The 12,176-nt window shown below is 37.6% G+C and overlaps 1 protein-coding gene across 1 annotated transcript; it reads left to right on the plus strand.

The window, feature by feature from the left end:
• The first annotated feature begins 5,904 nt into the window (after nucleotides 1–5,904).
• Nucleotides 5,905–7,650, plus strand: LOC145012555 (uncharacterized). The gene is made up of 3 exons (XM_078971357.1): nucleotides 5,905–6,585; nucleotides 6,658–6,726; nucleotides 7,588–7,650. The coding sequence occupies exons 1-3, from the start codon at nucleotides 5,905–5,907 to the stop codon at nucleotides 7,648–7,650; spliced, it is 813 nt and encodes a 270-aa protein (XP_078827483.1).
• Nucleotides 7,651–12,176: the final 4,526 nt, after the last annotated feature.

A 12,176-nucleotide genomic window follows, 5' to 3' on the forward strand; every position in this document is an offset into this window, starting at 1 on the left:
AGTCCATGTTGTGGCCTCTCACCATGGATCACCAACTCTCCCCCGCTTGGAGTCTTGATCCGCACCGGCTGCTGTGCACAATATATCACGCCACATTAGGGCTCAACCAATCGATGCCTATAATCACCTTGTTCCCACGCAATGGAATGGGAACCAAATCCACCAAGTAGTGCTCCTCAAACAACCTTAGAACACAATCTCTGAACACTGCTGATGCTCGCACCGATCGATCATCGGTAATCTCTACCTCTAAAGGGCAATCCAACATGCCCAAAAACTCAGTATACTTCTTGCTAAGCGCAAGAGAAACAAACGATCGGGTGGCACCTGAGTCAAACAACACATGTACTGGGATACCGCTCATATGGAATGGTCATGATGCATATACACAGAGCACATATCATTATCATAACATCATATAAATAAAATAAAGGGGAAGAATCATACCCGTCACTACATCAGGTGCGGCGTGTGCCTCCTCGGTAGTCAACTGAAATGCCCAGCTCCTCACCACTGGAGCCTCTGCCTTGCCCTGCCGGCCATCAGTAATCCGCAGGGTCGCTGGAGCTGGCGCCTTCACTGGCACTGTTGCTGTCAACTGGGGGTAGTTGGCCTTCTTGTGGCCCCTCTAGTTGTAGTGGAAACATAGCAACTCATATGTCTGAATAACCGGTGCAGGGGCAGTACAATCCCTGCTGAAGTGCCCTGACTTGCCGCACTTATAGCAGCCTGATGATCCCAACTTGCACACTCCCTCGTGCGTCTTTCCGCATTTCCTGCAGCGGCCTCGCCCTTGTTGGCCTTTCGGCCCCACGTTTGGTCCCTTGGGCTTCTTCCCCGAAGCCCGTGTAACCTGCCCCTTCTCTGCCTTCCTCTTCCGGATGTGCTCCAGATCTATCTCCCTCTCCCTTTCCCTAGCAATCATAGAGTCCAAGGTAGGGCAAGCTGAAAAACTGACATGCTCCCGAATATCAGCTCGTAGCATGTTGTGATAGCGGGTCCTCCTCATATCCTCATCACCCGCGTACTGGGGCACCAACAATGCCCTCTCCTGGAACTTGGCGGTGATCTCCGCCACAGTCTCCGTTGTCCGCCTCATCTCTAAGAACTCCCTGGACAGCTGTTGAAGTTCGACAGCCGACGCAAACTCTGCCCTGAACCTGGTCACAAAGTCCGACCAGGTCATAGCTTCAACAGCCGAGGCTCCCAACGAGTCACCGATGGACTCCCATCAATCTCTAGCTCGGTCTCGTAAACACCCTGCTACAAACCTTACCTTCGACCCCTCGGGGCAGAAGCTAGTCAACTGTGCAGACTCGATGTCTGCAATCCATCGCCTGGCAACTATGGGGTCCTTCACCCCGTGAAAATCCAGCGCACCACTGCCCCTGAAGTCCTTAAAGGACAGTGTGCAAGATCCCGACTGGCCAGATGCCATTTCGCTCCTAAATGCCTTGAGGCGATCCTCCATCAATTCAACTATCCCTTCCTTGATCGACCCAAAGATGATGGGGGTCGACTCAAGGATGCCTCTGGTGATCTTTGACGCGATGAACTCGCATAGCCCCTCATCTACTGGCTCGGAACCTGATCCCGAACCCGATCCCTCTCCTGAACTGCCAACTGTCGGCCTCGATCGTAGTACCACCATTCTGCAATACATAAATAACAACTGTTAGTGATACTGATACCTCTTGAGGGATCACACCCACAACAAGTTCCCCGGTCTTGTCTTGGCCTTCCTTAGTTCGGGTACGGATCCTCTACTTTCAGTAGTACGAGCCCATACTACCTTCCACATCTATCTGTACCTTCTTCAAGGATTGCCTCGACTCCACCAGATCCCTTTCACTACTGCTGATCACTATTATCCTCATCCTAGGCTTGCCCTAGGGAAATCTCTGTCTCCACCCTACCCGGTCCTCAGCTGCTGAAGGCCTCCTTGTAATGCCAATTAGCCATTACCTAAACACCATCACATGTGATGAGGCTCAGATAATCCTTTGAGTAACAGACTCGTCCCTACAACGGTTAGACTAAAACAAGAGCTGCGCAATAGGGCCAAATCCAGCACTCTAAGATTATTCAACCCTGATCACATGTGACGTGACGTATTCACCTAATGGCTAACTCCCATCACTCAAAGTCCCACAAAGCACAAAGCAAGCGGCATTCGGACGCAAGAAACTACTAAAGCAAATCTATTCTCATAGAGAGAAACTAAACTAGCATACAGTGCTAAACTCATACTATCAGGCATAACCTAAACAGGCTATCCTACTGCTGTCTACTCAATACTAGCATGCAATTCTCATAAGTTGAAGTACATAAAGCAGACACATAAGGCATCACTCCTAGATCCTTAGTCCTATCCTAGCATGTTGTTCTACTGAAACTATTAAACATAACATAATATTGTATGGGTACTTCAGGGTATACTTACTTGAGCTCGGCCGGTCGTGCACATCACACACTTCGTACTTTTCCCAAAACTCTTTAGTTTACCTTTTAGGAAAATCATTTTCTTAGAAAATTCTTTTATTCCCTCGATTTAATTCCTGACACTCCCGAGGGTGTGTCCGAATCCCTCAAACCAGGGCTCTAATACCAACTTGTAACATTCCAAAAATACAGGCCAAAAATTTCATTTTTAATTAAGTGATTTGCAAAACGTTTGCAACAAAATATCAGAGGATCATATCATTTAATAAAAACATGTCTCGTGACTGTAAACCAAAACTGTAAGAGTAAAAATGTTGTAATACGTCGAAGGGTGTAGGTTGTCATACGAAGGGTTTCGTGTCTTCGTATGCTTTGTACTTTATTTTACTAAGGCAATGTATTTAGAGCTTCACGCTTAGTCCTTAGTATATTTTTTGTATGCTTGAATTGTCATTACTGCAATGGATTGTCATTACTGCAATGGGCCTAATCATTTGGCTAATGACTGCATGTTGAGGAAGAGAGAACAAAAGAAGAATAAAACAAAAGATGAAGCATACTATGTGGAAAAGTAGGAGGAGATACATACAAAGACAAAGAATCTCTCATTGTGAAAAGGAAATTGCTGATTTTAACAAAGTTCCAAATGATAGATATAGATATGGAATTGTTAATGTTCATGAATGTCTTGATACAACTGATTTGTTTAACATTGTAAATGAAACTTTAACAAGTTTGAACAAATTCAAATTTTGAAAAGAACTGAAAAATCAACATCTGATTCTCAATCAAATTTTGCTGATATTGAGGATAATTCTCACAATATTAGTGAAATTAGTGATCTTGAGGATGTTGATTGTTCTCAATTGGCTATTATTAATGTAACATCATCATTTAAAGGGAAAGGAAAAAGTTAAGGATTTGTTGGTTAATATTGACACTGATCAACCTTCAACTTCGAAAGTTTGTGATATGAACTTTGTGGAAGTCAGAGATAGTCAAACAGATGATAGTGATGATGAACAAGAAAGAAAACAAACGAAGAAAAAGGAAGTTTCAAAAGATGAAGAAATTCCTCGAGTGGTTGTGGAATAAGTGTATGGAGATACACAAAAATTTGAAAAGTGTTAACTGAATAGGGTGCTCATTACTTAGAAACAAACACTGTTGTGTACCCAAAGTTCAAGTGCACTGATGATGTTGTTTTTCCAAACCAAGTTTTCGTAACATCACGCAATGTTGAAAATGTAAAGCCTGAATTCAAAAAGCTTGTTGATGAAGACAACCTGAAAACAACAGATGAAGGTTTCTTCGCGAATTAGAGCATGATTGAAAATAACCTAACCAAAAATTCTTATGTTTTCCAAAGACAAAAACCAAAAAGATGGGTTGAAAAGTCAACATTCGTAAAAGAAGAAATCAAACAAGTTGAAAAATCAAAAATTGAAAAACAAGTAAATAAAATTGTTGAACTAGCAAATGAAGATGACTTAAAATTAAATTCAAAGAACAAATTGCCAAATTTTCAAAAGATAATAATGTTTCAAAATGGCAAGCAAGAAAGAAATTTTTTTGGCAAACAATTGAATCTCAAAAGGAGTTAAAAGCAACAACAAAATCTTTTTCAGATAAGAAGTCCACTAAACAAGTTTTTCAATCAAAGTATGAAATGAATAATCAATCAAAATTATTGAAAGTTTTCAAAAACAACATTTCCAAGGAACAATTTTCAGAAAAAGTATGAAAAACAATTTTCTTTAAATTCAAAAAGTTAATCTTTTCAAACACCTGTTAGCAGATCTTATAGAGAGGCATATCTTTCAAACCCTAAAGTCGATTTTATTCCTCAAAAGCCAAACTTTCCTAATCACACAAAGAAACAAACTTTGAAAGATTCGTATGCAAAAGGCATTACTTTTAAAAGGAATATCGATCATTGGCTCGAAGGAAAAAGGAAAAATGTATCAATCGAGCAAATTTTCAAATGAGAAGATACACGAAGCATATGAAAAGTATGTGAATACATCATCAAATGGGAGTTCATCATCCAAGGATTCGAATATATCTATCAAAACCTGGAAACTAGTCACAAAAGCGAAGACTATTGTATGACAAACTCACAATGCGAAGGGTATGGTCAATGAACATCCGAAGCTGACAAATACTTATGATTCAGTCCCTTAAAATGAAGAAGTAGACTTAGTTAATAGTCTCAAAACTAGAGTTTGTGACTCGGTTAAAAGTTCATCTTTTCATATCAAATCTAATTTCCAAGGACCCAAAAAGTCTTGGGTACCTAAATTCTTTCATTAATCGCAAGTACTATGTGACGAGCAATATGACAACAAATGGTACATTGATAGTGGTTGCTCTTGTCACATGACTGGAAAGAAGGAGAATTTAGGAGATTTTCGAAGCTTGGAAAATGCAGGAGTGGTTAAATTTGGGAACAACCAAAAGTGGAAGGTCAAAGGATATGGAAAGATTACGAATGGGCAATTTACTGTGAATCGTGTTGTGTACGTGGAAGGCTTACAAAACAACTTGATAAGTGTATCACAACTTGTTGTGGGCACTGGAAATCAAGTTCTCTTTAACGAAGAGGGAAATATAATTTCGAAGGTTGATACCAAAGAAGTTTTACTCAAGTCACAGCGAAGAGGTGATATGTTTACACTGGACATCAATCTAATTGTAGGTAAACCAGCTGTATGTTTGCTTTCAAAAGCTGCTTCTGATGTAAGCTGGTTGTGGCATAGAAGACTTTCTCACCTCAATTTTTGAAACATCAACAAACTCGTCGTTCAGGATTTGGTAAGAGGTTTACCCATTCTTAAATTTGATAATGATTCTTTGTGCGCAGCTTGCGAAGTTGGTAAACAACATAAACAAGGTCATCCAATAACAATTGATTCGAAGATTGTTGAACCATTGGAGCTTTTACATATTGATTTATGTGGTCCATCAACAGCCTCTACACTAAACAAGAAACGGTACATTCTAGTTATTGTTGATGATTTTTCAAGGTTTACGTGGGTGTATTTTCTCAGGTTAAAATCTGAAGTATCACAAATCATGATTGACTTTATCAAGAAAATGGAAATCACCTTGAAAAAGTTTGTTCGAAAAATAAAGAGTGATCGTGGAACTGAATTCAAGAATCAAGTTCTTGATTCATTTTTGGTGGAAAAAGGAATTTCACATAATTTCTTATCTCCTTATACACCACAACAAAATGGTGTAGTTCAACGAAGAAATCGGTCATTATGTAAAGCTCCTAGAACAATGTTGGCATATGCGAATCTTCCACAGTATCTTTGGGCTGAAGCAGTTTCTACTGCATGTTTTACTCAGAATCGATCATTCATACATCGTCGATTTAACATAACTCCATATGAAGTTCTCAATAATCGAAAACCTAATGTAAAATTTTTCCATGTTTTTGGTTGTAGGTGCTTCATTATGAATCTCAAGGATCAACTTTCGAAGTTTCAGCCAAAAGCAGATGAAGCCATTTTTCTTGGATATTCACACAACTCTGTTGCCTATCGTGTATTAAACAAGAGAACACGAAAAGTGGAAGAAGCTTTCAATCTTACATTCGATGATTATTACATCAAACAAAATGCCCAAATATTCGCAAATCAACCAATCCTACAAGAAACACAAGTTGAAACTGAATCTTTACACATGGATGATATTGATTATGATTTGATTTTTGGTGTTTTAGATAATGCTATTAATGTTGAAATAAATGCCAACGTTAATCACATTCCTGAAGTTTCGAAGCTTTCTGATGACTCAACATCTATTCCTCAAGAAAATAGTAAGAACTTGCATAATGATCAAGTTGAGGGGGAGCACTTGGATTCGAATACTCTGGTTAAGGGGGAGCATTCTGTTGAGGAGGATCATATTGTTGAGGGGGAGCCATTTGCGAATAATGAAAATCTTCATGATGTTGATGATGTTTGTTCTATTGTTGGATCTGAAAATGGAGAGATATACGAAGATGCAACTTTGGATTTTGATGCATCTTATCCTCCAATGGAGAAATGGACAAGACATCATCCGGATAATCAAATCATTGGAAATCCACAAGACGGTGTTTTGACAAGAGCACAACTTCGTGCGAAGAATGAGGTATTAAATAACCATCAAGAGTTGTGTATGTTTAATGTTTTTATTTCTAAAATCGAACCAAATACATTCAAGGTTGCATTGGAACACTCTGATTGGGTTGTTGCTATGCAAGCTGAATTGTTGGAATTTAAAAGAAACAAGGTTTGGAGATTAATTCCTAAACCTGAAAATGTTTCAATTGTCGGATTAAAATGGATTTCTAAAAATAAAACCGACAAAGATGGAAATATTATTCGAAACAAAGCCAGGCTTATTGTAAAAGGATATTCTCAACAAGACGGAATAGATTACGAAGAAACTTTTGCCCCTGTTGCAAGACTCGAGGTGGTTCGTATCTTTTTGGCTTATACAGCTCACAAAGATTTTGATGTTTATCAAATGGATGTCAAATGTGCTTTCTTAAATGGCGAACTTGAAGAAACTGTTTATGTGGAACAACCCCCAGGTTTTATTAACGAAGAACATCCTGATCATGTTTATATTTTAGATAAGGTTGTTTATGGGTTAAAACAAGCACCAAGAGCATGGTATGTAACTTTAACTTCATTTTTGAAGCAATCTAAATTTAAACAAGGATCAGTTGACCCCACGTTATTTCGAAAGAAAGTTGGGAATTACCTAATGCTTGTTAAAATTTATGTTGATGATATTATTTTTGGCTCTACTGACCTTGCTCTGTCTAAAGAATTCGAAGACTTAATGAAGAGTAAATTCGAAATGAGCATGATGGGTAAGATAAACAATTTTCTTGGCTTAAAAAATTCATCAAAGCAGAGAAGGAATATACATCAATCAAGAAAAATATACGAAGAATATGCTTGAAAAATTTGGGATGACAAATAGCACAAAGTTACGAGTTCCAATGGCAACGGGTGTCAAACTAACTCCTTCGTTAGATAAACCCTCTGTTGATCTTACACTATACAGGAACATGATTGGATCATTACTTTATTTAACAGCCAATCAACCTGATATCATGTTTTCTGTTTGTAATTGTGCTAGGTATCAATCAAATCCGAGAGAACCACATCTCATTGCTGTAAAGAATATATTTCTTTATCTTAAAGGCACAACTTCATTAGGATTGTGGTATCCTTCGAAAACATGATTCTTCATTCAATCATATTCTGATGCCGATCTGGGAGGTTGTAATCTTGATCGAAAAAGCACAAGTGGTGGTTGTCAATTACTAAATGGAAAGTTGGTTAGTTGGCAATCAAAGAAACAAACATGTGTTTCAATTTCCACTGCTGAAGTTGAATATGTTGCAGCTGCTGCTTGCACATCACAGATAATTTGGATTCAAAGTCAATTAAGAGATTATGCAATTAATATGAAAAAGATTCCATTATATTGTGATTCACAATGTGCAATAAGAATTTTTCATAATCCTGTGTAGCATTCGAAGACTAAACACATTGGTCTTCATTATCATTTTATAAAAGATCATGTGGAGGAAGGCAATATTGAAGTCCATTTTGTGAAAACAACGAATCAGCTTGCTGATATTTTCACAAAAGCTTTGGATGAAAAATCATTTGTTCGCATTTTGGAAGCATTGGGAATGATTAATGGAAACTCTCTTTTACACAAAAGCGAAGGATGATGGTTATTCAAAAATCGTTCAGAGGCGCTAAATACAACTCAAGGCAAATTCGTTCAACGTTCAGCGATTACTGTTCCCGGTCAACTCTTCGTATACTTCGTATTCGTACATTTGTCACTTTAGAAGAGATTCCACGTTCAACGGTTACTGTTCATAGTCAACTCTTCGTACACTTCATATTCGTACATCTGTCATTTGGGAGGACATACAAAATCTTCGTGTGTTTGCACTCAGTATCCTTTATATTTTTGTGTTATTTTGTTATTTTCGAAAATTCAAAAATCTCAAAAATATTTTTCATTTGTTTTGTTCTTTTCTTTTCGAAAAATCAAAAACTCAAAAAAAAATTTCTCTTTGTTGTGCTCTTTATTTTTGAAAAATTAAAAACAACAAAAATATTTTGTTTCCAATTTTTAGGTACTGTGATGCAGATTCTCATAATTCACGAAGACTTCATTGTTTGCTTTTCTAGGGTCAGGTATATCACGTTCTTTCGCATCTTTAAACATTAATCCTTCAGAACTAGTTAAGATGTCCCTAGAAGCATGCTGTTGTATGTTGACTTAAGCCTCCAATGACTCTATGTGTATAAAAGAAAGCCTTAATGGGATTTTCATACGAAGATTTCTTCCCAATCAGGCTTGTATTCACATTAGTCTCATGAGCTACCTAACTCTTCTCATGTGAGTTAAGAGTTTCCTGTTTTGTCCAAACATAACTGAAGTACACTTCGTTTCTTACACCAATCTTTTTTCAACAAAAATTCTATCACACTCAAATACGAAGGCATATGTCCTGGAAGTCTTCGATAAAACCAATCAAAACTTAGACATATCAAAATCTGTGTTTATGATCTAACATAATGATACCGTGATGAAAGTGAAACCCACAAATCTATCCACTTAAGGAATTGACGAGGAACTATGTTCCAGATTTTACGAAACTTTTGTTTCAGTACCTTTTTTCTAAACTCCAAATCATATTCATTTCTTATGCGTGGTCTTGATCAAACATTCGAACCCCATGATGTTTGTCACCCAACAAGATCCACTAATTTTTTTTCATGAATATGATTTCCGTGTAAGTTTAATTAGCAAATTCTTGTCACTTTAAAAATTTTCAAATACCAACTTGTCATTGACTACACTGGTCAAACAAGTAATTTCTGTTACAATTGCTCACCTTATGTTTAGGTTGATATGTAACGAAATTTTCGAAGCCACCTATGAGGCCTTACAAAAGATGCCCTTCGAAACTTTTCAACAAGTTATCGATTGTATTTCACGGGAAACCACACAAGCTGTTGATTATCTCTCTTGATAATTAACGAAGTAATCTTTGCCCGGGATTCAACTGCCTTTGTGTCAAATAAAATTTTGACATCATTGAATTCCAAAATTCTTTTTTAATTGTTTCTTGTCTAACTTTCTTTGGAACACTACACTCACGAAATCCTTGAGGATCTAAGTAATACCAACTCAGGCTGATGATTTCAAAAATCTGGCATATGACTTCGCTTTTCATCCCAAAAGTGAAAGAGCCTAACCTCAATCCGAAGGGGTCCGACGGTTACAATTCTCTTGGGGAAAACAAACAGGCTGTATTTTAATGACGTTTAGTATCGTGTCCTACTTTTACGAAGATGGTACAATTACTTTTTGACACATGGCTATTTCTACGGCGTTATGGTCCGATTTTCAAGGTGCCATGTCAGCATTCATTAAATGCTATCCCGCTTTTAATTCAAACGGAAGGGTTACATATAAAATGGAGTTCATGAGTCTTTTGTTACTTTACGCTTCCAAAAGAAAATTCCTAATTCTCTCTGCAAATTCAATTTCTCAAAACCCTAACAATGGCGACTGCTAATGTTTGAGCTGATCCTTCACAAAATACCGATGATTTCACTTCCATGCCTATTATGAAGATCCAGGGTACTAACTATCAAGTTGAAGGTGACGTATCAAAGTATCCTGAGGAATTGAAGATGCTGGTGACTACCTTGAAAAGTTCAGTATTATCCACGACGATGTTCAACTCCTTTTCCGTACCAATTTCTTGGTTGTCTCAGGCTGGTTCAACTGCTTCTGTTGCTAAGGCATTTGATGCAATTGTGTTTAACCTCATCAATGATAAAAAGGTTAAACTTTCCAAGAAACTCTTCTGTCAAATTCTGGATATCCCCAATACTCCACCATATGAGGAATTTACTTATCCTCAAATTGTCCATATGTTCAATGAGATGGAACATCAGCCTCAGTTATCAAGAATTAGTGATTTCAAGAAATTAAATCTTCTTAGTATGTGGAATTTTTTGTTTGGTATCTTCCTAAGATGCTTAACAAGAAGAACAGTGGGTCTTGATAAAGGACGAATTCAAGTATATGCCATGGTTGCAGGGCTATATTACGAGTTACTGGTGGATTATGCTTCACAATTATGGGCAGAATTCCAGAAAAGTATTGAAAATACTGATGCAAAGCATGGAATTTCGTGTGCAAGATACTGGAGCCTGATCTTGCAATATTTTTACAACAAGGAGGGTATTTTGGTGTCTAATGATGATGAGAAGGCTACTTTTCATGTATATGCTATTCCAAAGGATGTGGTTGAGGATGTGGATATATTTCCGAAGGCTGCGAGGATTCCTGATGCCATGCTGAAGAAGGTGGATCCTACTAATTTTGTGCTTTTGGCATACAAACAAACAATAGATACCATAGTTCCAACTGGTATTCTATTGGAAAAGGAGAAGAAGAAATCAAGGAGAGGAAAGAAAGATGAATCTGGTTCTTCTGAGAAACCAGTCAAGAAAACGAAGACACAGAAATCTCCTAAAAAGAAATCTGCAGTAGTTGATGACTCTATTCCACAAGATGTCTCAGTTGCTGTTAATACAACGATTGATTCTCCTATAATTGAAGAAACTCAGGAGAAAGAAACAATCCCTTCGAAAACTAGGGTTTTTCGGCGAATTAAAAAGAAATCTAAAAAATCGCGAAAAGTTTTACCCCGTGTTGTTCGTAAATCACAAGTCACACATCAAGGGGTTCTTATCAGGGACGTTCCAGCGCTTGTTTCTCCATCTTCGAAGAAACGACGGGCTGAAAACATGGCAAAGCATTTACAACAGAATAAATCGAAGAAGTTACAAAAGTTGATTCTTAGAAATATTTCAACAAATGAAGAAGTAGTCATTCCTGAAACTCCGGAAGCAATTGTGGTGGTTGGCAATTCGAAGGCTGATGACACCATGGTAGTTTTACCCGAAGTTTCGAATGTTGAATCATTTTATGAGGAGACACAAACTTCAAACATCAATGTAAACATATCTAATACGAATACAAATGTCATTATGGGTACAGATAATGTGAATCCGATGGTTCTGATAATGCGAAGCTTGAGAGTCCAAAAGCTATGAAGGGTGATGATCAAGGTATTGTTATTCCAACTTCTGAAATCATTTTGTCATTACCTCCAATTACCTCTACCACTGATTCACCTACTTTCGAAAATATCATCAATACCCCTTTTACTTCAGTCTTTTCATCTCAATCCACTGATCCACCAAACCTCACATGTTGATGATACAATGGAAACTGAAACTGATAATGAAGGTTTTGGAGGAACCTTTGAAGCATTACAGTTTGATGACACAGAAGAAGAGTTTCCAGATCACGTGTTGATGACCATGAAGCAATTCAAAATTCTAAATTCAAAGTTGCATTCGATTTTGCAATCTTAGGCTGATATAGGGGTGGTTCATTTGTTTCAAGTTTGGAGGTGGATTCTATGTTAAAAGTTTTTGAAGGACGTGTTACAAACAAAGTTTCTGGGATGATACGGGATTCTGTAGCAAGGGTGTTGGAGAAAGTTGATCTTAATGATCAAACAAATGATAATAGAATGAGTTCTCAAAGAAAGGATTTTTTACAAGAAGTGAAGGAATTGAAAGTTGTCACGAGAGAAAGGCATGTTTTGTATG

This window comes from Lactuca saligna, chromosome 1 (genome assembly GCF_052625555.1).
Source record: "Lactuca saligna cultivar CGN05327 chromosome 1, ASM5262555v1, whole genome shotgun sequence".
NCBI lineage: Eukaryota > Viridiplantae > Streptophyta > Magnoliopsida > Asterales > Asteraceae > Lactuca > Lactuca saligna.

Coding starts and splice junctions, on each gene's coding strand:
- LOC145012555 (XM_078971357.1), top strand. CDS start 5,905: ATGAATCTCAAGGATCAACTTTCGAAGTTTCAGCCAAAAGCAGATGAA. Junction 6,586..6,657: donor AACTTCGTGCGAAGAATGAG/GTATTAAATAAC, acceptor AATACATTCAAG/GTTGCATTGGAACACTCTGA. Junction 6,727..7,587: donor TGGAATTTAAAAGAAACAAG/GTTTGGAGATTA, acceptor TAATTGTGCTAG/GTATCAATCAAATCCGAGAG.